General features: G+C 41.2%; 1 protein-coding gene across 2 annotated transcripts; it reads right to left on the bottom strand.

Moving 5' to 3' along the window:
• Positions 1-9,606: 9,606 nt before the first annotated feature.
• Positions 9,607-24,487, bottom strand: ADAL (adenosine deaminase like). 2 transcript variants are annotated; one of them, XM_065411790.1, is made up of 10 exons: positions 24,399-24,487; positions 21,465-21,595; positions 20,769-20,829; positions 19,629-19,716; positions 18,378-18,459; positions 15,624-15,750; positions 14,219-14,299; positions 12,673-12,808; positions 11,505-11,605; positions 9,607-10,078 (listed from the first exon to the last, which is right to left on the bottom strand). In XM_065411790.1, the coding sequence occupies exons 1-10, from the start codon at positions 24,456-24,458 to the stop codon at positions 9,884-9,886; spliced, it is 1,062 nt and encodes a 353-aa protein (XP_065267862.1). In that variant the 5' UTR covers positions 24,459-24,487; the 3' UTR covers positions 9,607-9,883. The 2 variants fall into 2 exon arrangements, with proteins under 2 accessions (XP_065267862.1, XP_065267863.1); XM_065411791.1 differs by lacking the exon at positions 24,399-24,487 and adding an exon at positions 21,721-23,112.
• Positions 24,488-25,178: the final 691 nt, after the last annotated feature.

The following is a 25,178-nucleotide window of genomic DNA, read 5'->3' as shown; positions in this document are numbered from 1 at the left end:
AAAAGACCACAGGCTTTGTATTTACCACTGTATCCTGTATCACCCGTGTGTAGTGCAGTGGGGCTGTCCCTCCCAAGTAGCAAGGAGGGACTTAGTTTGTCAGGGCACGTCTACACTACCTGCCGGATCTGCGGGTAGTGATCGATCTATTGGGGATCGATTTAGACGCGATAAAATCGATCCCCGATCGCTCTGCCGTCGACTCCGGAACTCCACTGCGGTGAGAGGCAGAAGCGGAGTCGACGGGGGAGCGGCAGCGGTCGACTCGCCGCCGACCTCACAGCCAGGTAAATCGACCTAAGATACGCCGACTTCAGCTATGCTATTCACATAGCTGAAGTTGCGTATCTTAGGTCGACCCCTCCCCCTAGTGTAGACCTAGCCTCAGTGACAGCTTACTTCTACTGCCAGCACTCGCTCAACCAACAAACTTCCAGAGTTATAGGGTAGGTCTACACTTACCCGGTAGTTCGGCGGCGAGCGATCGAACTTCTGGGTTCGACTTATCGCGTCTTGTCTGGACGCGATAAGTCGAACCCGGAAGTGCTCGCCGTCGACTGCGGTACTCCTGCTTGGCGAGAGGAGTACCGCGGAGTCGACGGGGGAGCCTGCCTGCCGCGTGTGGACCGAGGTAAGTTCGAACTAAGGTACTTCGAACTTCAGCTACGTTATTCACGTAGCTGAAGTTGCGTACCTTAGTTCGAATTGGGGGGTTAGTGTAGACCTGCCCATAGAAACAGCTGCTGCCTGCCTCCAGGAAGAACCACTGCAACTCAAGTACAGGGTTGGCTGGACTGTGTGACAAGTAAAGTATATAACACGAATAATAAAGCCAGGCACTATTACATACAAATAATGCACATATAAGACTCATAGAATCATAGAACCATAAGGTTAGAAGGGATCGCAAGTGTCATCTAATCTAACCCCCGGCCAAGATGCAGGATTTGTTGTATCTAAACCATCCAAGACAGATGGCTATCCAGCCTCCTTTTGAAAACCTCCACTGAAGGAGCTGCCATTAATTCTCTAGGCAGTTTTTTCCATTGTCCTACTGTTCTTATAGTTAGGAAGTTTTTCCTGAGATTTAATCTAAATCTGCTATGCTGTAGTTTGAAACCATTGCCTCTTGTCCTGTTCTCTGTGGCAAGAGAGAACAACTTTTCTCTGTCGTTTTTTATGGCAGCCTTTCAAGTATTTGGAGACCACTATCATATCCCCTCTTAATCTCTTTTCCAAACTAAACATACCCAGTTCCTTCAGCCTTTACATTCCTTTGATCATCTTTGTAGCTCACTGCTGGATCCTTTCTAGTTTCTCTACATCTTTTCTATATATTGGTGACCAAAACTGGATTCAGCACTCTAGCAGAGGCCTAACCAGTGCCGAGTTAAGCAATACTATCTCCTCCCATAACTTGCATGCTATGCCTCTGATAATGCAACCCAAAATTACATTTACTTTTTTTTTTTTGCAATAGCATCTCATGTTGAGATTGTGATCCACCACAACTCCCAGATCCTTCTCAGCAGTGCTGCTGCCAAGCTAGTGATCCCCCATTTTCTATTAGTGCATTTGTTTTTCCCCCCCTAAGTACAGCACCTTACATTTGTCTTTGTTGAATTTCATTTTGTTGTCGATAGCTCAGTTGTCCAATTTATCAAGATCCCTTTGAATTTTAGCTTTATCCTCCAAAGTGTTTGCAACCCTCCCTGCCTTTGTGTCATGTACAAATTTGATCAGTACGCTATCTATTCCTACGTCCAGATCATTAATAATGGTGTTAAACACCACCAGACACAGAACAGATCCCTGTGGAATCCCACTTGAGACCCCCTTCCCGTCTGACAATATTCCATTAATAATCTTTGTTTGTGGTTGTTAAACCAATTATGTATCCACTTAATGATAATTCTGCCGAGCTTGCATTTCTTCAGTTTACTTATCAGAATGTAATGTGGGGCCTTGCTAAAATCCAGGTATATTATGTCCACCGTATTCTCCCTATCCACCAAACCAGTTACCTTGTCGAAGAAGAAAATCAAGCTGGCTTAGCATAATTTGTTCTTAGTAAATCCATGCTGGCTGCTAGTAATTACCCCTTCATCCTCCAGGTACACCTCTACCCCGATATAACGCTGTCCTCAGGACCCAAAAAATCTTACCGCGTTATAGGTGAACTTGCTTTGATCCACCGGAGCGCACAGCCCCACCCCCCCAGAGCGCTGCTTTACTGTGTTATAGCCGAATTCGTGTTATATTGGGTCGTGTTATATCGGGGTAGAGGTGTATTCACAAATAGAATGTTTTATACATTGCTCTAGTTGCTTCCCAGGTATTCAGGTCAGACTGACTGAGCTATAGTTTCCCAGTTCCTCCTTTTTAAAGATGGGCATTACGTTAGCCCTTCTCCAGTCTTCCGGGGCCTCTCCTGTCATCCAAGAGTTTGCCGATATTATTGCCATAATAGAAGGCCAATGTAACTCAAGCCAAATACTACCAGAACACATTGGTTAACATACCAGTATTATGTGAGCACTCAGAACTGACAATGCTATAGGCAAATCACGGTGAGGACGGGAAAAGGGTGATTAAATTTAAGTTCTAGGGGAAATTTTCCATTGAGGAAATTTGTAAAAATTGAGTTGACACCATCTTCCTACTTCACATGAGCTATATCTGCTTTATGTCTTTTGCAGTGTGCGACCGATTCAGTCTCTGGGCTAGTTAGAGGAAAGGACAGAAGAAAATGAAGCCCAAAACAGATAATCGCAGCTACTGTGTCCCTCCTGTTTCACTAACCAGCCAGTACAAATCCAGGGTGCCTTGCTAGGTTTTGTCTACTGTAGCTTCTTTCCTTCATCTGCCATGAAAAACATTCAGTCAATGAGGAGTGTTGATTTTTACTTCTTACAGTACCTTTTAAAAATTAACCATAAGAATATTTAATATAGAAAAATATACAGCGGAGAGTAATTAGATTGGTGTGACAACTGTCCTACATCTGCAGTCTCCCTTCCATGCCTGTTGGGGAATTGTTATAATTTTTAATGTGAGCCAAAGTATCTTACATTTTATATAGCTCCTTTCATCCTAAAGTGCTGCCCAAACTGTATACAGAATACTCCACTTTAATGATATCGCTTACTTGCATATCCCGCATATCCATGAAAGGGTTCTTCACTGGTTCAGTTGGATTCCTTGTGTTATTCCACTTATCTGTATTCAAAACTGAACTGAGGTCCAAATGCTGCTTGTTACAGTGTAATCACTTTGGATGACTGAACAAGCAGGATACTAGTCAAACTGCACCTATTTATCCATCATGCTCTTAAAGACATGACAGTTCATATGCATGATAGAATGGGTGTAACAGCTATATCTCCTACTAGCACAGCATCTTGCATGTGCAGTGGATGGCCATAAAAAAAAAGACCCAGGCTTAAATCCTTAACTTTTTTTAAAGATTGATTTGTATGTATGTTGAGACCAAGATAAAAGGATTATTTTTTAAATGTAGATCCAGGGAATCTGAGTATTTCTAAACTGGGGCACCAAATACTGAGGTCTTGCTTAAAATGTACTCACTCCATCAATACTCCTTACTGCAGTCCTCACTCCAGCAACACTCCTGTTGAAATCAAGGATCTCAGGATTCAGCCTCTACCCTTAGAGCACTAAGAATATGCACATCTTTTACATTTTAAAAGTTGCAATACAACCATTGCACATTTATTATGTATAAATAACAACAGTGAATACCAGTACTATTTGTAATACCGGAAATGGCCAAGTACAAGGGAGGATGGAAGATGATATGGCAAAAAATATGATGCCCTGGAAAAGAACCTAATGCACTTAAACTATTTAGAGTATTAAAAATGAGTGCATTTAGACAAGATCATAATATTGCAGTAGCACTCATGATAAGCAAGGAGATTTTATTAACCCATTTTCAAAACAAGGCATGTGCTTCCAAGAAGATTCTCTTTGAGCATCCAGGGTCCCAGGATATCACCACAGCGCTTTTCACCATTAAAATCAATGAGAGTTTTGTTACTGACTTCAGTGGGAAGAGGACAGAGCCATGAATGAGTAGCAATAAAGATCGACAGAGTCAGACTGTAGTGAAATCCATCTCTTTCCTTACTACTTTAATGGTGTGGTTTTTTTCAATACAAAACAGATGCATGTGGAAAGTCCATCATCCATATTTAATGTCAACCTACACTGGATATGAATTTCATGTACTTGTAGATCCCATGTTCCCAAGTGTAGTATAAATGGTTTGGATCTAGATATGGATGAGGGACACAATCACAAATATTCACACATCCTCATGGCAGGAACTATTCATTATTACAGGAGTCTGTGTATAACTGTAACACACTAAGGCCCTGATCCTGCAACTTGTTTTGCACGGTCAGACCCCTGCATCTACATGGTGATTTATTGACTTCAGTGGAGATCCATGGGGATGCAAGCATCAACCCATGTAGAACAAGTTGTAGGATCAGGGCCTTAAACACTAACTAAGACCAACATGACAATTCATGCATGATTACCTCAGTTTTGCTTTAAAACAAAAGACATACAGATTTTTATTCAAGTCTACTTTATTTATTTTCAGTGGAAAAAGCAAAACAAACAATTGGACTAATGATTTTTTTAAACTTGGAAACAAAGCTAATTTGTATTTTAAAAGCCAGTTAGAGGGATCCAGCTAAAGGAGAGATTATACAAAGAGTTTGCCTCAAACTGGTAAGCCACTCTGCACAAAGAGGAACGGGAGGTGGAAAGAAAAATAAATCGAATACTGCTTGGGGAGTCCCCTGGAATCCTACCCACTTCAAAAGGGTTGGAAAGAATTTGCTACATAGAAAATGGAAGGCTAGCTTCTGACCCTCACTGCGTTTTGCATGGACACAAGTGTGCACTGATAAGCACAAAACATAACGTTTACATACCACTTTACATGTTCAGAATGCTGAACAAACAAACAAACAACAGATCCTAACAACCTCCATGAGACAGATAGCATTTATCTCCATTTTACAGCCTGGAAACTGGGGCAGTGAAGTGAAGTTACTCGCCTAAGGCCATACAGCCAATCAACAGCAGAGATGAGGTTTACCCTCAGGACTTCGCAGCTTCTGACCCTTTGCTCTTTTCTCCAGAGCACCCCATCTCCCAACAGCAGTTTTAATATACAGTAGAATCTCAGAGTTATGAAACCTCAGGAATGGTGGTTGTTCATTACTCTGAAATGTTCATAACTCCGATCAAAACATTATGGTGGTTCTTTAAAAAGTTTACAGCTGAACATTGACTTCATATAGCTTTGAAACTTTACTATGCAGAAGAAAAATGCTTTCCCTTTTTTTTTTAGTAGTTTACATTTAACACAGTACTGTACTTGCTTTTCTTTTTTTTCTCTTTTTTTGGGGGGTGGGGGTGGGGAGAGATTTGGTCTCTGCTACTGCCTGACTCTGTATTTCTGGTTCCAAATCAGATGTGTGGTTGATTGGTCAATTTGAAACTCTGATGTTCGTAACTCTGAGGTTCTACTCTAAAGTCATATTCTGGCTGGTTTGCCAGTGGGCACACAACCCCCACACAGCAATTTACACAGATTACTTGTACTTTATGGCTGGGGCACAACTGATCCCAATCATGGATGGCTGATAGGGTGCCAGGGGAATATTTACTAAAAACACATGAACCACAGCTCCTCACCCTAGAGCGCTCTTTCCTTGGCCTCAGGACTGGGGGATGTGGGAGCAGAATGCAGATAGGTCTTGCTCTTCCCCACATACATATAAGCAGCAGCTACCTGAAAGTGGATCACAATAAACAACTAAATCCCTAGTTCAGAAGTCAGAGAGTGATCTCCTCCTGCTGGGACACAGAAAAGAACTGGAGAGCTCAGCCAGGACAGCTCCTTCTACAGTATACAGAGCAGACATCACAAAGCTGTGGTTGTTTCCTATGTCCAGCTGCTGCTAGGAGGTCACATAACTGATTGTCTGAACTGACTTCTTAGCACATGAGAGGTGTATTCTCAGCAGAAAAGAACTATCCCTCTACTGGGTCACTCATCATTTAGTGAAAGCCAGAGGCTTCATTCTAAATGACATAGCTGAGAAAGCTCATCCTGCCACATAAACATTCTAACTCTATCTCCAGTTTTTATCATCATAAACCTTTTTCCAATTGACTCAGCCACAACAGCAAGTTGCCCTGACATCTAGAGACCAACGACTGGGATCCTATCACTAGGTTTGTGGAGTTTGAGCCTATCACAAATATTTGGAGGCACTGTATTAGCCATCCCCATGACTGTTGCAAGATCTCCCCCTCCTAAAAAGATTTTTAAGGGCCCAATCGTCTGAGTACCTGGGAGGATCAGGCAGAGTAGAAGTGACAATGACTGTTGACAGTGGCAACACATAACCCATATTAGTATAGGGTTACCATACGTCCTCTTTTTCCCGGACATGTCCGGCTTTTCGGCACTCAAACCCCCGTCCGGGGGGAATTGCCAAAAAGCCGAACATGTCCGGGAAAATGGCGGCTCTGCTCCTCCCCTGACTCTTCGGCTCTGTTTAAGAGCCGAGCTGCCCGAGCGCTATGGGCTTCAGGCAGCCCCCTTGCCTACGGACCCCAGCCGCCGGCCGGGCACTTCCCCTCCCGGGCTCCGGCGGCGCAGGGTCCGGAGGCACGGGGGCTGCCCGAAGCCGGTAGCGCTGGGGCAGCTCGGCTCTTAAACAGAGCCGAAGAGTCAGGGGAGGAGCAGAGCCTCCAGCCGCGGCGGCTCTGCTCCTCCCCGACTCTTCGGCTCTGTTTAAGAGCCGAGCGCTACGGGATTTGGGCAGCCCCCATGCCTCCGGACCCTGCGCCGCCGGAGCCCGGGAGGGGAAGTGCCCGGCTGGGGGCGCAGGGTCCGGAGGCACGGGGGCTGCCCGAAGCCGGTAGCGCTCGGGCAGCCCGGCTCTTAAACAGAGCCGAAGAGTCAGGGGAGGAGAAGAGCCTCCAGCCACAGCTGCTCTGCTCCTCCCCTGACTCTTCGGCTCTGTTTAAGAGCCGGGCATGGGGGCTGCCCGAAGCCGGTAGCGCTCGGGCAGCCCGGCTCTTAAACAGAGCCGGGCTGCCCGAGCGCTACCGGCTTCGGGCAGCCCCCATGCCTCCGGACCCTGCGCCGCCGGAGCCCAGGAGGGGAAGTGCCCGGCTGGGTGCGCAGGGTCCGGAGGCAAGGGGGCTGCCCGAAGCCCAAGCGCTACCGGCTTCACGGTTTGCCGGGCAGCCCCCAGACCCTGCGCCCCCGGCTGGGCGCTTCCCCTCCCGGGCTTCAGCTGCGCTGGGCAAGCGCCGGCCGGGGGCGCAGGGTCTGGGGGCTGCCCGGCAAACCGTGAAGCCGGTAGCGCTCGGGCAGCCTTTTCCCCGTGGCTGGGAGTGGGAGGGAGGAGGGTGCGGAGTTAGGGCGGGGAAGGGGTGGAGTTGGGGCGGGGCTGGGGGTGGGGAAATGGGCGGGGCCAGGGCCCGTGGAGGGTCCTCTTTTTTTATTTAATAGATATGGTAACCCTATATTAGTAGCCTTGTTACAAGACACAAAAAAATCATTACCCATGACAGTTCTCATGAGCCAACAAAAACTTGAAACAGCATAGCCAGTGACTCATTCAAATAGATTGCCTTTATATCGTCAAAACATTCAGTACGGTCTACTTTCATTAGCACTGCAAAAAATGCAGTCTGTCATAGTCCATTAATAGTCTGGTCTCCTGAAATTCAGACAGCAAAGGGATTTCCTGAAGTAATAGGACCAGTTCTACACGGTGGAATCTCTTTCCTAATCTATAAAGTTAAATCCCAATTCCTAGTACAATTACTTAAACTACTCAAAAAACCACAGTCTCTTAAGGGATATAGGGGCCACATATGGCAAGATTGTGTTGTCAGTGATTCTTCTGCTAAGAGTGACAGATCTATCAATGCATAAACTAATACCACTGACAAAAACCACATCTCATTTCCCAAACTAAAGAGCTCCCTGTGGTGTCAAAACAGACATGGTATCACTTAGTAGAAGGAAAGCATCCCTTATAAATGATACAACTTTACATAATTTGCTGCAGAATTTACATGCCTCCAATCTACAAACCCTGATCAAAAACAAAAGTAGTGGTTTTAGAAACACACAGCATCAAAAAAAAGCTATTTTTTGTTTTTAAAAAAATGGAAAGAAATAAACTTTAAATTGTAATAAAGCATTTTAAAAACAAAACTCCATAAATGTCACAGTTGTTGATTTTGGTTTTAGAATTTTTTTCTGCTTGCCAGTGTAACACGGAGACACCGTAACACACTTACTTCTGAGTGTGTTGATAGTGTAGTTCAGTTTGATTGTCTCAGCGTATTCATTAAAACTACCCACAGAAAGCTTTGGTCAGACATCTATATCAGCAGAAACACTTCTAATATGTCTCTTAACTGAGTGTGAAGATCTTATTCACAAGTATTTTTTCTCCCTGAAATTGTCCATATCTTTCTGCTCAATTAGCCTACTTAAGATTGATATAGAAAAACATATACATACTGCTTAGTACATTGTTGCTATGTGTGTATTATGTTCTTTTCCTACTCAACGTTATTTTGCTATGATGGTTCCAATATTTGTGATATTTTAACACATTTGAGCAAAAGTACCGTATATACTCGATCATAAGCCAGTTCGTTTATAAGCCAACCCCCCCCCCCCCACATGGATAAGTAAAAATGGAAATTTTTTATGACCCATTCATAAGCTGACCCTATAATTCAGGGGTCGGCAAACTTTGGCTCCCAGGCCATCAGGATAAGCCGCTGGCAGGCTGAGACGGTTTGTTTATCTCAAGCGTCCGCAGGCATGGAGGTAAACCTAAGTAAACAAAGTGTCCCGGCCCACCAGCGGCTTACCCTGAAGGGCCGGGACAGCAACTGGTGGGGAAATTTTGGGGGAGGCGGGGGGAGAGAAGCTGGGGGTCAGGGGAGTAACCCCTGTGACCACCCCCCACATGACCCCACCCCTAGCCCGGGACCCCCACACTCTCACCATCCCATCCCACCTTATCTGGGGAGGGCCAGATGAGGATATCTCTGGCCTGGCCGGAGCTGCTCCGGCAGGCCGGGCCGGGCGGCGTGGCCGCAGCCTGCTCCGGCGGGCCAGGCCGGGCGGCACGGCCGCATGCCTGCTCCGGCGGGCCAGGCCGGGCGGCACGGCCGCATGCCTGCTCCGGCGGGCCAGGCCGGGCGGCACGGCCGCATGCCTGCTCCGGCGGGCCAGGCCGGGCGGCACGGCCGCATGCCTGCCAGCCCCGGAGCTGCAGCTGCTTTGGAGGCTGGGGGGAGAGCAGCATGGCCAGAAGCAAAGAGACTCTGGCCCCGCCTATTCCCTTCTGTCTCTGCTGGCTGTGCTGCCTCTCCTTGCTCCCTCTGTTGGGGGAAGGGACTGTGTCCCACCTCTCCCTCTCTATACCCGTTCATAAACTGACCCCCGTCTCTGGTGCTTCCCTTTTTTACTAAAAAAGTTCGGCTTATGAACGAGTATATACGGTAATTAAAAAAACTAGTTTCTCTACAGTGAATACGGTATTTAGTACATGAAAAATCTGGAATTTTACTCACTGACAGACTTTTTCCAGACAAAGCGTGGAAAGGAACTTCTCTCTCATCCTGGTTAAATAAGGGTCTCTTCCTGTAGCCCTTAATTCATATAAGCAGAGGCTGCAGGACTGGGCACTATGATTGTATCAAAATTTAAAAGGCCAAAGACAGAATCTCTTAGGCGGATCATCCTTATTAACTGAGCTAGTATATTCTGTTTTCATCTACTTATAACTATAGTTTAATTACTTAGCAGACTTGGTTTCAGTTTATGCCATTGTTCCTTTAGCTTCAATTTTACACTGTCTGAAGCAAAGATATAGTTGATTGATTCATAGGAGAGGTCCCACATCTGTGACGGCGTCAGATTAAATGTTTTAGCAACCATCTGGTACTCCTGAGACAGATCCGTTGCAAAGACACCTTTATCGTCAGTCTGGGAGGGGAGGTAAAAAAAAAAAAAAAGAACAATCATTTCAGTGTGTCTAGCTTTGAAAAATAGGAAATTAATTTACAATCAGTTTCACCCTACTGTATTTCACAGTTTACTGCAGCTAGTACTTATTCTATCTTTAATTAAGTACTAACTGATAGAATAAATACTAGCTGCAGTAAACTGAAATACAGTAAGGTGAAACTGGTTGTAAATTAATATCAATATATCTCATCCAAAAATATCATATGCTGAACAAAGAAGGCTAAGTGAAAGAACAGTTCATTTATAAAAATATATGATGTCTATAAAAACAGCCAGAGTCTTTGTGCTTTATTCTATGTCTCCTACTACACATGGAGCACCCTCTCCAAACTAATCCATAAAGCTGCTCCTACCACTCCTCCTCAAGACCCACTTCTACCACGATGCCTACAGAGAAGTGACAATGGCTAGACAGAAGGTCTGTGGGGATTGCTGGCACTTATTGCAAAACAATTCTGATGATTCAGAACCATCAAGTTATTCACACGTGTAACTTATGTAAATGTGTGACCATACAACTGTTATCCTTTACCCTTCCCTGTTCCGCCCCCGCCCTTCCCCACCCCCACTTACTAGCTACACCTTGTCTTATATTAGAGTATTTATCTTCAGGACAGGGTCTGTGTCATCCTGTACAACAGTGCTTAGTGCAATGGGGACTTCGATTACGGTCCTTGGCTGCTGCCATAATACAAATGATAAATAATAACAATTAGATAAGTGTTGCCAGTTGAAATGTTCAAGTTAGTCATTTAAGGACTAAGTTGGTCCCTGCTCCCTAATCCAGGGTTCTCGTGTGGATTTATGAACCATGCGAGGAAGAGAGGTCCCTAAATTTACCTTACTTAACTTGGCCATTGTGATGTTTTCTAACATGAATGTTTTTATAGACGCCGGCAATGGGAGCTGAGGTGCTTGGCATCTCACGGGATCAGGACTAATTACCTACAGGAGGGGTCCCATATTTTCCTCTGAATGCAACAGAAACATATTTGATATTACAAGGAAATAATAATTACAAGGAATTACAATTTAAAAATACAAATATAGGGGCTAAGATGTTCAAATGTAATGTTCCCTGGTTCATACCAAAACCTATATAGACCCCAAATTTCATGTAAATCAGATTTTTAATCTACTGGGATTTGCTTCTTCAATAAAAATTAGAAGTTGAATAACAAGAATTTTCCTAGATTTTTACTATATATTTCTCCCTAAACAAGGTATCGGATTTCTTATAAGTGAGATGAGAGAAATTCCCTGTCCAGTTGGCTCTTGTATAGATAGTAACAGGTATGTTTCTCTAACTTGGCTCCAGTGACTCAGTTTCCATGTTCTGTATGGTCAGCATCTAAATGTATTCTGTACAATCAAAATGGCTTACACAAAGTACAGTAGGGTGGCCCATGTTGTACCAGTATCCAAAATGGTGTTTGTCACAGGAAGGTACAGTCTGACTTTTGAAGTTTGACGTCATGCAAAGTTCTAAGTGATAAAAGGGAAAACTCTGAATTAAAAGAAAAAAAACAAGGATATGTACAGAACCAACAATATGATCTTTGGGTAGATTAATGTACACATTTCAATCCATAGCTGAATAGTTCAGTGTTACCTGTTTTATTTATTTTTTTAAAATTTGTGGTGATTCACGACACTTACAATATATTGTATATGCCAGCTAAGAACATATTCAAACACGGGAACAAAATGTTCATGTGTGCGCACATGAAAATACCTGGATTTATACAGTCAAATGGGTGGTTAGGTGCACAATTCACTAGTTGTGTGCCCAATTCAGGGTATTTGAAGAACTCGTGCACACATACAGACACCACATGCACTGATCAACTGGTCAAGTATGTTATGTTTTGGTTTTCTACCTTCATCTGAGGCATCCATTATTGGCCACTGCCAGAGGCATGATATCAGACTGGAAAGATCAATGCTCCAGTATCACAATTCTTATGTCCCTATGTATTTGAAGCAGATATAAAACTTTGAACAGTCTACACAAATGCCACTAAATCCTTTTACATAGCTTTAAAAGAAATTTCACTACACAAATTACTAAGGTGTAGTTTATTGATATTAACCAGGTGGCAACAGGTGTAAACACATGGCAATTTTGTACTATTTTAATGTTCCAGATCTCTGTTTCCTGTTGTCCTTTTCCCACTATTTGTTGATTCTACACCAAGGACTGGCATTAAACTGCTAAGAAGCACCAATATTGAGAATAGTGTATGAAAGAATGTGTGTGTATATTGAAATATATGCATATAAAATACCTAGACATTTAATTAATGGCACTCAGTAAAAACGTTTAAAAATACTCTATGACCAATTTTGTTTTAAATGAAAAGCAGAAGCATTAGTAGAACACCATATGTATCAGTTATTTTCTCACCGTATCCATTTATTTCCACATCACTAATATCTTTCCATATTTATTTCTGGGAGATATAAATCTACTCAGACTTACTGAATCATTTGAAGATACAATGTATCAAAGCCTGAGGGCTACCAAGCAATTTTCTTATCTTCTTGCTTACCTATAGGTATGTGATTCTGTCTAACAAGCTGCACAAGATCCTCTGAACCTGTTGTAGAGTTGAGAAATGTACCATGTCCAATTCTGTCTGGAGGCAAACCAAGGAGAATTTTGGTCTCCTCTTCTTTATTTGGGATCTAAAACAGAATACACCCCCCACGCACAGAGTCTGTAACGGCACCATAATGCAGCTGAATAATCAAAGTTATACATCAGCCCCAGATCAGATCTGGGTTCTAGGTTTTTTGTATTTGTATATTTTATCAACAAAGAAAATGAGAAATAAGTGTGTGTGTTAATTAGTGTTAGTTATTATGCTTTGGAGAAGGAAGAGATGCAGGAACTGGAAGATGGAAGTGCACTCATTGGAAAGCGGATAAAAGGACAGATCACATTAGTTATTTGCACTTCTGAAATACTTTTGATTGGAGGACCTCAATTAGCTTTACAAACCTTAATTGTAACCTTCCTAGTTGAGGCTTATTTCATTATCTCCAATGTACAAATGGATAAACTGACTGCAGAACAGAGAAGTTACACAATAAGACAGAGGCAGAAAGAAGAAGGTAAGGCACTTGGAAGTACATTTTCAAAGCACTGCACAAGAGTTCCATGCAAAAAACTCATTAATAATATCAGCCTTCATTTCCTAAAGGCACTATTTCTTTCAGAAATTAGAAGGTTTTCATTATTCATCAGGCCTGCTAAATCAAACTCTAGGTGGGTCTTCAATGTTAAGAGATCATACTCCAAATTCTCCTCATCTCACATACACAAACAAAGCTAAAGAAGTCGACGGAACTATTCATGTGAGTAAAACAGGTACATAAGATCTACTATATGATATTCCAGATATCATTCAGGTGTGGGGGTAATGGATCAGTCAATGTATGTGTAAACTTCAAATTAATACTTATACTTCTGAAATATATAATACAATAAATTACAGCCAACAGTTCCTCCAATAATCCTTAATGAGCAAGGCTTAGTCATGCTCTTGAATCAGGGTTTTCCCTATGATACTGAGGTCTTATTTGTTTCCATAATTTAATAAATCATGTAAGGACCTTGCAGATTTTAAGGCAGCGTATGTTATGTTACTGGTATTCCTTCTGTGGTTCTCAACATTTATTGTATTATATCATTTACTGTATTGATCTATCCAAAATTAATACAAAATTCAAAACTGACAATAGCACCATTGAAACATTTCTTGTGACATCAGAAATCACAGGAGTGGGGCCTGCATGGTTCTCTGGTGGACTGTAACATCCCTAGAAAGGTAGGAGAGTTTTAGTCAAGGTTTCTTGATTAAGTTGGGTAGGTGGTTGGTTTTTGGTTCTTTTAGGGTTTTTTCCCTTCAAAATACATATATATGCGTGTTTACTTTAAATTTCTCTTTCCTAACCCCATCTCTTCAAAATGCCACAAACTAGCATTACTTCGGCCTAAAAAACTGAAAATCCACAGATGTTACTTTTAGTTACAGTAGGTTTTTATTTAAAGGCGGCTGCAGAAAAAGGTTAGCACAAACATTAAGAATTTACCTCTGAAAGATGCAATGCCAGTTTCAGACCTGCCTTTTTCGCTTCGAAAAGTGGTTCAAAAAAATCTTTGCCATGTCCTGCCTTGAAGAAAAATCCAAACAAAAATGCATGATTAATCAGGAGGTATTTTTTATTAAAACCTTTCCAATTATACAATCATGATGAAGTTTCAGAATATTAATATAATTCATTCAAAAGCAGTTAATTTTAATAATTTTTATTTTGCTATCACATATAATCAAATATAGTGAATCAATATTTTTCACTTCAATTTGAGAACTATATTCTTCAACCTCTTTTCTTTTCTTTATAACAGCAGCATATTAGGTGCTTGTATTTTATGTCTACATGACCCCGCAGTTCAGACTATGGGATGTGAACTGCAATGCACACTGGCATGTTGCACTGTAACCCACCAGTGCTGACGGTGCAAACTAAAAGACACCTACTGCAATTCACACCCCCATAGACCAAACTGTGGGGCCTTGTAAACCAGCTTTAGTTCTCATTTTGTGTCTATTCTCAGTATTACTCAATATGCCTCAACCTCAATCAATCTGATACAATCAGAGCAATGTAGTAGTGGATGCTTTCCTGGGCTCAGAAGTTGCTTTTAAGTTCCCTTTTTTGATAGTTGTGTATCATTTTGTACATTTTCAATTTTTTGTTAGAGACAAGAGATGTTATCTTCACATCATGAATATGAGCAAGACATTTAACCAACAGCCAGCAAGTTTACTAACTATATAATGGAAACAGTGAAACTGACTACAAACTAAGTGCTAATAAATGTACAAGTAAACAGTGAGATAATAAAGAGAAATGTATTTCCCTAATTCTTTTCAGTTCAGCAAATGTTACTAGTAACAACCCATCAGCGTGTTTATTTTAGTTGATGGTGTCCTTTACCTAAAGGGCAGTTGTTAAGAACCTAAACAACTTTCTGTCCAATCCCCATAACTTCTTCATACATTCCGAAGTCAAGTAAAATGACTAAAAATAGGAAGATAGGATTTGCCAGGCAAGAGCCATCATTCCAAGTACTACTTTGACTACTACTACCTGTTCTTCTGTCTTTAGATCGTGTGCCTTCTTTTATGTTTGAAAAACACCTTATACAACATTGTTGGTACGATTTAAAGAAATTATATAATAATAATAGCAACAACATATTCTGCCTTCAGTGTTGGCCAATATCTGGTATTTCACTCCAAAGCACTCCAAAATGCATCTATACCCATTTATATAATGTTTTAGATGGGGCGAAATAGTCGTTCCTAACCCTTGCCATGAACAGTTAATGCCCCCAAAGGAAAATTATCCAAAGCACTAAGAGTAAAAATAAAATTTGATACTATAATCATTACAACGATAAAAGTATCCATCTTCAAGGAAAGTAACTTACGGTGGGATCACCACTGAGGTCAAGCCCTACCACAATCCCATCGGTGGAAAGGAGGAACTCTTCAGCAAGTTTAACAGTTTGCTTTGCCACGATAGGTCCACCTCTTCTATCTATTGCTATTAAAAACCTAGAATAGAGATGTACATCTTACATTAAATCACCAAACAGGTGATTGACAAAGAAACAATCTATTACCAGCAAAAGCAACACTGCACTCATAACTTAAATAGAAATTGCTTCTTTTGTCACAACTATTACTGTAAAGCTCTGATGGCAAGTAACAGGGTAATTAGGCATGTATAGAGAAGCACACAACAATACCAGTGCACCGTGTTGTTATCACAGTGGCTAAATGACACATCTCTAATGCTCACATGCATACCCACTTTAATTCCAGCATTACATTCATGGCATCTCCCTTCCAGCCATACTGGCTCCACTCTAGATACAAAAATGTAATACTGAAACAAAGGATTGGGCTTATATAGCTGAACATAAGGAGCTGGAACTCAACCCTCACTTGGGATAAACTGATTTTCTTTCAATTTCTTTTAATAATTTTATTAGTATGGTTTGGTTCTTCCTTTTTCATAAAACCAAAACAACTTTTTCCAGGCCCTGGGAAAGGAAAGATCTGGTAAGCTACATCTCCAGAGAAGGACCTCTAAATACTTCTTAAAAAACATACATCATCTCACATAAGACACAGCAAAGAGTTCTCCTGTCCTCTGGACAGGCACCATCCTTCCAGCCACTGCCTATACTGGCATCATGTCCCCGTCTGGCTACTAGCCCCTGCACACCAAAGTTCTGACTTTCATATATCAACTCTTTCTCTGAAGCTACTACCAATGCTGTTTTCTGGATTAGCCAGCAAGACCTGCCAGCTCAGACAATTCAGCCCCTCCCTTCCACAAAGATCTTAGAATTTGACCTCTGCAACACCTTACATCTCAGGCAGAGGCAGAAGATATTAAGGCCAATCCATAAGGTACTAAGGAACCTCCTAACTGGCTGTACAAAAGCTGACAACTGTGACATAGCAATATATTGTTATGATGTAATGTATACAAATGATACATGTATCTTAATTTACATTTATACCTAGTTCGTTATTATTACACCTCTACTATTAAAAGGTGCAATATATTTTGCCACATAAAACAAAAAAACTTTATGGTCCAAATTTTCAAAGGCAACATGTAGCAAACAGAAAAACATATTTGAATTCTGGAGTGCAAAAAGTTAACTGTGTTCACACATAAGTGACCCTGTGGGGGACGCAATTACCCATTCAGGCTGCACAGTGTGGATTGCTGAAGGTGCACCACTGCAACCCTCTTTGAAAAGGTAGCCCTATATCTTATATAGTTTACAGAAGGCCCACGAAAGAGGTCAAGAACTAAGAACAACTTTTCAGAGCAGATTTTTAACCTGTATTATAAGTTTCTTGCAAAACATAATTTTATAGCTCCCACAGAAGAAAGCTGGATCCCTAACTAGTGGCTGTTTATCTTCTTTGGGTTTCACACCATTTAGTTATCAAGTTTCCGACTTACAAACAATTATGAGAGGTTTTAATAAACTCATTTTGTTATTGGTTCACATCTTTTGACTTTCTCTTTGATTTTTCAATTCTCAAAAACAAGTGAAACTCAGAAGAAAATTGTACATGGTAACCAGTGCTCCTGCATACAGCTACACAGGTGCTGTCTGTGCAGTGTGTGCTTTTTTTTCCCTACATCAACTTCACTGGGGTGGGTTGGTCATTTTAAAATAATTTAAACTTCTTTAAAATTGTCCAATATATTTGTAGTTTTTATTTGTTTATGGTTAGTAGTTTTGTGTTTGTTGATTTTTTGTTTGTGGGTGTTTTTTGTTTGTTTTAAAGAGGAACAAAACTGCCCAAGGTTTGTGCATGATAAAAGTCTGACAGGCCATTTCACGGTAAAAGCAGCTTTCCTAGAGGATCAAAGTAAGCATGTTAGTAAAACAACAGTTCAATGTTCAGTAATTAGCCAAACAAACAGTCAATGGCTGCAGCACTCTCATTGTGATTACTGTATTATTTCAAAGAAAATCACTAAAATTCCATAACAGCGGGGAAGACACATATTATATCTATATTGGTGATTATTAGGTTCACTTTTGATAGCTGGTTTAAAATTCAAGTTTATATTATCTGTTAAATTACTAACAGAAACTGTAGTGTCTTTCTAAGGCCTGATCTACACACAGTCATTGTACCAGTATAACTAATTTGGTAGGGGATTGATTTTTTTAACCAAGCTAGTTAAACCAGTACAACCCTTCATCTGGATACAGTTATGCAAGTATAATGGTTCCCTATTCCCCTCCCTATATCAGAATAAGCTATACTGGTATAACTACATCAGTACTGGATGGGGGCAGGGAGGGCAGTACTGCTTTAACTATACCTGTATGGTTAAAGTGATACAACTTTTGTGACAGACAGTTCCTTAGTCTGATATTTCCTGAGGGCACCACTTTTGCTATAAAACATTGCAGAGAATGGAGACTTTAGAAATCTCAGCCAGTTTTGCTCCCTATTTAGTAAAAGGGATAATAAAATACACGTTTCAATATCTAAATTGCTAGGTTTTGCTAGGTTTTAAGTCAAAAATCATCTGATTTCTACACAAATTCTTCCCCAGCATTCATGATCTGTAAACCTGGGCCAAACACAAGGTTCATAAAAACATCCCAAATCAGAAGTTTTTCACGTTATTTTACCTGACATCTATATCCAAATCCTCCTCTTTACACTGTTTTATTCCTTCAAGTACAGCTTCCACGTATGTCCTTTTGGTCATGCCTATAAAACACACACACACAAGCATATGCACACCTGATCTGAGTAGATATAAGTGGACTGATTATAAAAAGTTACGTTTGATAAAATCCCAGGCTGACCATGAAAATATTTTTCATTTTAACTTTTCTGCCCATTTTACTCTTTAATCTTATATTTTATTTGCACTTTGGGATGGTAGTTTAATTTTGCATCTTGATTTTATTCTGTGATTTTACATTTTGTATAGGACTGGTTTTACCAACAAATGTAATTTTACTTTGAAGCCCCCCTTTGGATTTTGTTTGCTCTGAGTTTGTGGAGAAAAGAAAAATAACTTTACACAAGAATCTAACAGTAGGGTTTCCTGATGCACCACTGAAATATTTGTTTAAAAACAATAAAAAGATTAAGAGAAATAAAAAAGAAAATGTAGCAGCTATTACAAGAAACAAAACTATAATAAGGCTATGTCTCCACTACAGCCTATGTCGCCATAATTTAGGTTGCTCCAGGGTACAAATAAAATACCTCCCTAAGGACGTAAGTTACACCGACATAAGCACTTGTGTGCACAGCGCTATGTCAGCGGGAGAGCTTCTCCTGCTAACATAGCTTCTGCTGTTCGCAGAGGTGGTTTTATTATTCTATTCGAGCTATCTTGTCGGCATAAGAAATAAGACTAAACTGAATAGCCTAAATTTAATCGCTGAATAGTGAAGCTATGACAGGAAAGAATTTAGCTCAATGTGTAATTCCCTCCCCCAACCCCCAAATCTTACTAAAGGAAAATTGTATCCACATTATCACTTTCGTTATTCAGTTCACTGCAAATAATTATATTTATAACACTGAACATACATATGTGTGTGTATTTTTTTATTTATATTTTTATATAAATATATGGGTTAGGAAAAAATCATTCCTGGAGCAATTCCACTGGCTTCAATGAAATTACAAGAGGAATTTGTCACTATATGAAAGATTTGATAGTGGGACATTCAATGATTTGTTTCTAAATCTGTCACATTTATTGAAACAACTGAATTTCAAAAGTGACTCCAGCAGTTATTTACATGTCAGTCATAATTCATTTGGTACTTTCCAAAACATATTGTTAATATTAACTTTATAATGTGAGAGGTTCTATAACATAATCCGGAATACTAATTAAAAGACAGAACACTTTGTACCAGTGCCATTTTCCTCTCTAGGTGTGCTCCTTAACTCCAGATACTTGACACCATCGGCAGCAAATTCTTTAATAACATCTTTAGTTACCTGGTTAAAAACAGAATATACAATATTTTGAAATGAAAGATTTATAATTTGTTACACTGGATGACTATTAAAGATAAAAACATGTAAGCTTTCAGTGTAAAACATGGAAACATAGTTACATAACATTAATAGGAGTTACTGTCTAAATCCCATGGTGTTTACATCTCTGTCCAGTTTTATCAGGGTATCAAAGCTGCTCTGGCCAATGGGGATTTCAGTGGCAATGTGCTGAAACAGTACATCCCTCCGCTGCCCTACTGATGGCAATGACCTCTTCCTTGGCAATCCTGACGACTTGGAGGGTTGTATTGGCTGCCTGAAACCCGTTCTGGAGAGGGAAGGTTCACAACCCTTTGCACCACTCCGCACCCCGAGATAGGCTTTCCCACCAGCAGATCTCCCTCTCTGTGCTGGACTCGGAAGTGAACATAGTACAGCTCTAGTAAGGAACTCTGCATATACACTGAGACAAAGAAGTACACCTCTACCCCGATATAACGCGACCCGATATAACACGAATTTGGATATAACGCGGTAACACAGTGCTCCGGGGGGGCAGGGCTGCGCACTCCAGCGGATCAAAGCAAGTTCGATATAACGCGGTTTCACCTATAACGCGGTAAGATTTTTTGGCTCCCGAGGACAGCGTTATATTGAGGTAAAGGTGTATTAGGAGACTCTGCTAAATTAAAGCATAGGTAAATATGAATGGATATCACATTCATAAGTGATCATCAGTTCAGTCATCTGAGAGCACAGACTGACTTCCAGTATTGGTAGCTCACTGCTTTAAAGGGAAAAAAATGAAAATGTCAGTTAAGTAGAATCTGGCATTATTAAATTCTCACTTTTTACAGAAATATTTTTTTACATGCCATTGACTGTAACGTATTACTGAATCTCTGAGCTCAATAATTTACACTCAGCTCAATTTGGCTTTTACACATTGGGCACAGATACAAGTGCAATAACTTTTCTTGCTACCTTTGCAAGGAGTTGTTTTTGAAAGAAAAATGCTCTGATTTTTTAAAACAAAGCCCTGTACAACTTACCATTAATATATCTTCGGTCCTATTGGTAATCCGATGAATGATATTAAACATCTGAAAACATCTACAACAAAAAAGTTAAAAGGCTAAGCATATAAAAGTGTGCTAGTGCGATGAGCACTCCCAATTGCAAACCCATGCCTGAATAACATGTATTTACTGGCTTTGCTGCAGCACAGACTGAATTATCATAATTGTCCTTTCAGGCCTTAAAAACTATTAATTCAGTAGTGATTAAATGTAGAGCATGTATAGTGTAAAGCATTTACTAAGAATTTTTGTTTTCCTGTGTGTTAAGTTACTGGCTATATTCATGTCCAACTAGGAAATCTTACATAACTGGATTTTCTCTAAAGAGCCCATGCTCTAGGTAAATATTTTCAATCATCTGATTAAAAGGAAAACAAATTAATAAGGAAGATAACAAGGGATACATGTTCCATTTGCACACAAGTAAGAAGTGACTTCACAGATTTAAGAAATGAAAAACTATCTTCCCCTAAGGACATTTTTAAAAAGTAATAATTTTCTTAATGATTTTATGTGAAAATTTGATTAAATTACATAATGCAACCTTCAATTTTAACTATGTTTTCTACACCCACACAGTGCAAGCTTACAGATTCTACTTGTTTCAATGTATTCATAAAGGACTGGGGGGGAGGGCGGGAATTAAGGTTGTAACTTATAGATACTCACTCTTCTAAAGTCCTTTTCTTCCCCTTGTCAATCACTGTCATTCCATTATGGATTTGAAGATATTGTTTCTGAGCTAGAAGTTTCTTCATAGTAACAGAACTGATGGAGCCATTCAAGTGGGCATGGAGCTCCTAAGTTATAAACAAATCAAGAGGAGTGGAGGGTATATTTAATTTCAATTAGATTTCAGGGGGGGTTTTTCTTTTATATTGTATTGCTATTTTATTAGGAGGTTGAAAATAAAACATTTCCCTACCAATCCTGTCTCTGCATTTGGCAAATAATGACTTTTTTGATGTGGGTTTCTATACGCCGGTGCCCCAAATTAGCAGTGGTATCAGCAAGAATGTAGGTGCCACTGTGAAGAGCGTTAAAGTCTCAGTTAATTACTGTAGTGGAACACGTTGGGGGGTGGAGGGAAAACAAATCTTACTTTTTAAGATTTTAAAAATAATTTAGAGCACTATTCCTTACTCAATTTTATAACAGGTCAAATCTGGGCCTAAATTGGTTCATAGTTTCTTTTTAATTAGACCAAAAAAGCAGCATTTTTTCTACCCAGACATATTCTTTCTTTTCTCATACTCTTAAAGGCACATAAAAGCATAGTGAGCTCTCACTTCCCTCTATAAACAGAAAACAAAACTAGCAATTAAACTGTACTCCTTGCATTTAGAACTCACGACTTGTTCCAGCCTCTCTCTTGAACCCAGTCATCCTTTACTCAGCCAGGGATTTGGAGCGGAGCCCAGAGCTGGAGCACGGAGCAACTCCGGAGCAGTGGAGCTGCAGGATTTTGCCTGGAGCTGGAGCGGAGCCGGAGCACAGCTCCAAAGCCCTGTCCTCAGCTCCCCACTTCATTAAGCATCGCCCTCATCTCTGTCCCTTCTCACAATCTTGCTGCCCGTCATTTGGAATAGTCTTCTTGTGTCGCTCCATCTTACTTCAAAATGTGTCTGCAAAATACCTAGCTTGTCCCACACATCTTCACTCTCCTGCCCCTCCCCTTTTGGCACCTGCTTTTATTAGAGCAAAAATTGGCAAAATGTTTTCACAAAATGCTTGATTGATAAATATGATGACATTTTTACTACTTCTATAAAACACTTTAAAACAATATCATAATATTAAAGGTACAATGAAACATAGAAGGGGTGATTGTCAGAAGTGCTGAGCAGTCACAAGTCCAATTAATGGGAGCTCTGGGTACTTACCACTTCTGGAAATCAAGTCCAGAAACTCTAATTCTAATAAAAGGCATGGTTGTTCCACATACTATGCAATGAAACGCCTTGCAGAATTCATTATGAGAATCTGCCACCCACAAAAAGACAAGACACTTTGCAAGGATGCCTTCGAAATATCTTTTTGCAATGGAAGCATCAAAATGTAGAGAAAGACAGTGTCAATAATATCTGTTTTGATCATGTACCCGTGCCAATTTTAATGAATAAACACTCAAATGGTAGACGTGAAATTTGTTGTACACAACTCCAGAATTGTTGAGCTGATAAGAGTTCCAGGAACGTATAGCAAACAACGATAGCAGGAACGTGCCAGACCACACCCTTTAGAATGCAGCAAAAACTGTTATCAGAAGCAGACTTATAGAGGTGGCCTCAGGAAAAAAAATAAAAGCAAAAAAAAAAAAAAAGAAATATGTTGAATTGATTTGCTTGCAAAATAAATCTACAGACCTTGAAAAAGAATTGTACGGAGTCAGGCTATACAAAAATTTTAAACATTTTATTGGTGGTTGAAATCAATTGAGTACTTTTGGACAAATAAACATGAGACAAGGGGTTGTATTACAGCTTGTTAGGAACCCAGGAGCTATTTGCTTGAACCTTTTCCTTGAGAGATGGGCAGAAATTCCTTTTGTTCAAATACACTGCCAATAAAGACCTACAGCTGATCAATTTTGTCCTCATCCTCAAATTGCAATTATGCTTTTAGTAGCTATACAATTCATTCGATCTGTAGGCTGCAATTACAGGTGGTTCCTGTAAAAAGTGTGTCAGCACACTATTACTAAAAATGCTTACTTTCTCATTTTACCATACAATTATAAATCAATTGGAAAATAAATATTGTACTTACATTTCAGTGCATAGTATATAGAGCAATATAAACAAGACATTTTCTGTATGACATTTTAGTTTGTACTGACTTTGCTAGTGCTTTTAATGTAGGCTGTTGTAAAACTAGGCAAATATCTAGATGAGTAAATGTACCACTCTCTGGAAGACCTCTGCACACCCCCAGGGGTACACACACCCCTGGTTGAGAACCACTGATGCAGAGGGTCCTACGGGGAAAAGGTGAAGGACGGGAACTGCTCACCCTGTAAAAGTGGCAGCAGAAGCGGCTCCACATCAGAGCTGCAATAGTTCACTTGGGTAAAACACGCAGTGAGCATGGTCGACAGAGACCCCCCTGAGGATGCTGGTGCACAGAGGATATAGCACCATTGCGGGGGCTGAGCTCCTCTTGTCCCACCCCAATTCTGTTGCAACCAGAGGCAAGGAGGACAGATTTACTCCTACAGGCACAAGAGTTGACAGAGTGAAGCAGACTATATATAGTCTGAATAAAGATGGAAAACACTCACATTGCAGAAGAAATGAATTGTCAATGTGAGTGAGTCTTTTTTTTTTTTTCCTCTTTCCATTCTTTCCACTGAATGCTGTCAAACCCTATTCCCTGCCGGGCAAGTGGGGAGGGACATAAAAGATGCATAATGAAGAACAGACATCTGGGCTGCTGGGCTTCACTGCACACAGCACAGCGCATTCCCCAGCTAGGGCAGTGCTGGAGTGACTCCGGCAACTGCAGGGAATAACCAGCCCAGCCACTGGGAACGTGGAGAAAGGGGAGGTGGCCCGGCACCCGGGGGAGGAACGCCCGGCGCTGGGGACCTGACGCAGCTCTCACCACTTTAGGAAGCTCCCTGTAAAAGCGCAGCTGCCGCTCTTGGTCCGCGCCGGACGCCATAGTGTGTCTGCGAGGCACAGGGAAGGACGTCACATGGCAGCGTCACTGCTGCAGACGCCACCGCTCTTCCCCTCTCCCCCCCCCCCCGCCCGCGTCGGGCCCCTGGGGCAGCGCGCGCATCCCAGCCCTCAGCTGCTTTCCACAAGTGTCCAGCCCCCTCCTCCTCCAGACGGCCGACAGCAGCAGGCTTCTCCCTGCGGCTCCTGCACCTGGGCTGGGGTTGGCTGGGCCTTTGCCACTATGTCGATTTGCTTTGTAGCCAAGATACCAAGCACTGAAATTAACTGAGCTCCTCCCCTGAGGGAGGTACAGGCTGGTGGGCATGATTGTTTACATCCCTGACAGCTCTGTGCTACACAACACCCTACTGCTCCATGAGGATGAGGAGACAGACTAGAGCTAGCACAGCAAGATAAGGGGAAGCAAATAGATTCCGGGGTTATTTTCTTGAGGATAAATGTCTGTGCTTGATAAGTATCAGGACATGAAACAAAAAGCAACCACATTTAACCAATCAACACCCAAGGGGAGAACTGGAGAGGGACAGAAGACCTCAACACCAAAGCACTAAGCCAATAGGAAATGCTCCTTAATGCTTTGCTTATAGGCCTGGCTTTATTTGAGCTGGTTTAGAGTATTAGGATATAACAGCACTTCTTTGAAACTGGTATCTTGTTCGCCACAATTTCAGCTTCCATAAAAGTTAGGGACAGTTTAGTC

The sequence above is a fragment of the Emys orbicularis genome, chromosome 10 (genome assembly GCF_028017835.1).
Source record: "Emys orbicularis isolate rEmyOrb1 chromosome 10, rEmyOrb1.hap1, whole genome shotgun sequence".
NCBI classification, from domain to species: Eukaryota; Metazoa; Chordata; order Testudines; family Emydidae; genus Emys; species Emys orbicularis.
The sequence above is the reverse complement of the archived record's forward strand: the minus strand, read 5'-3'. Positions and strand labels throughout refer to the sequence as shown.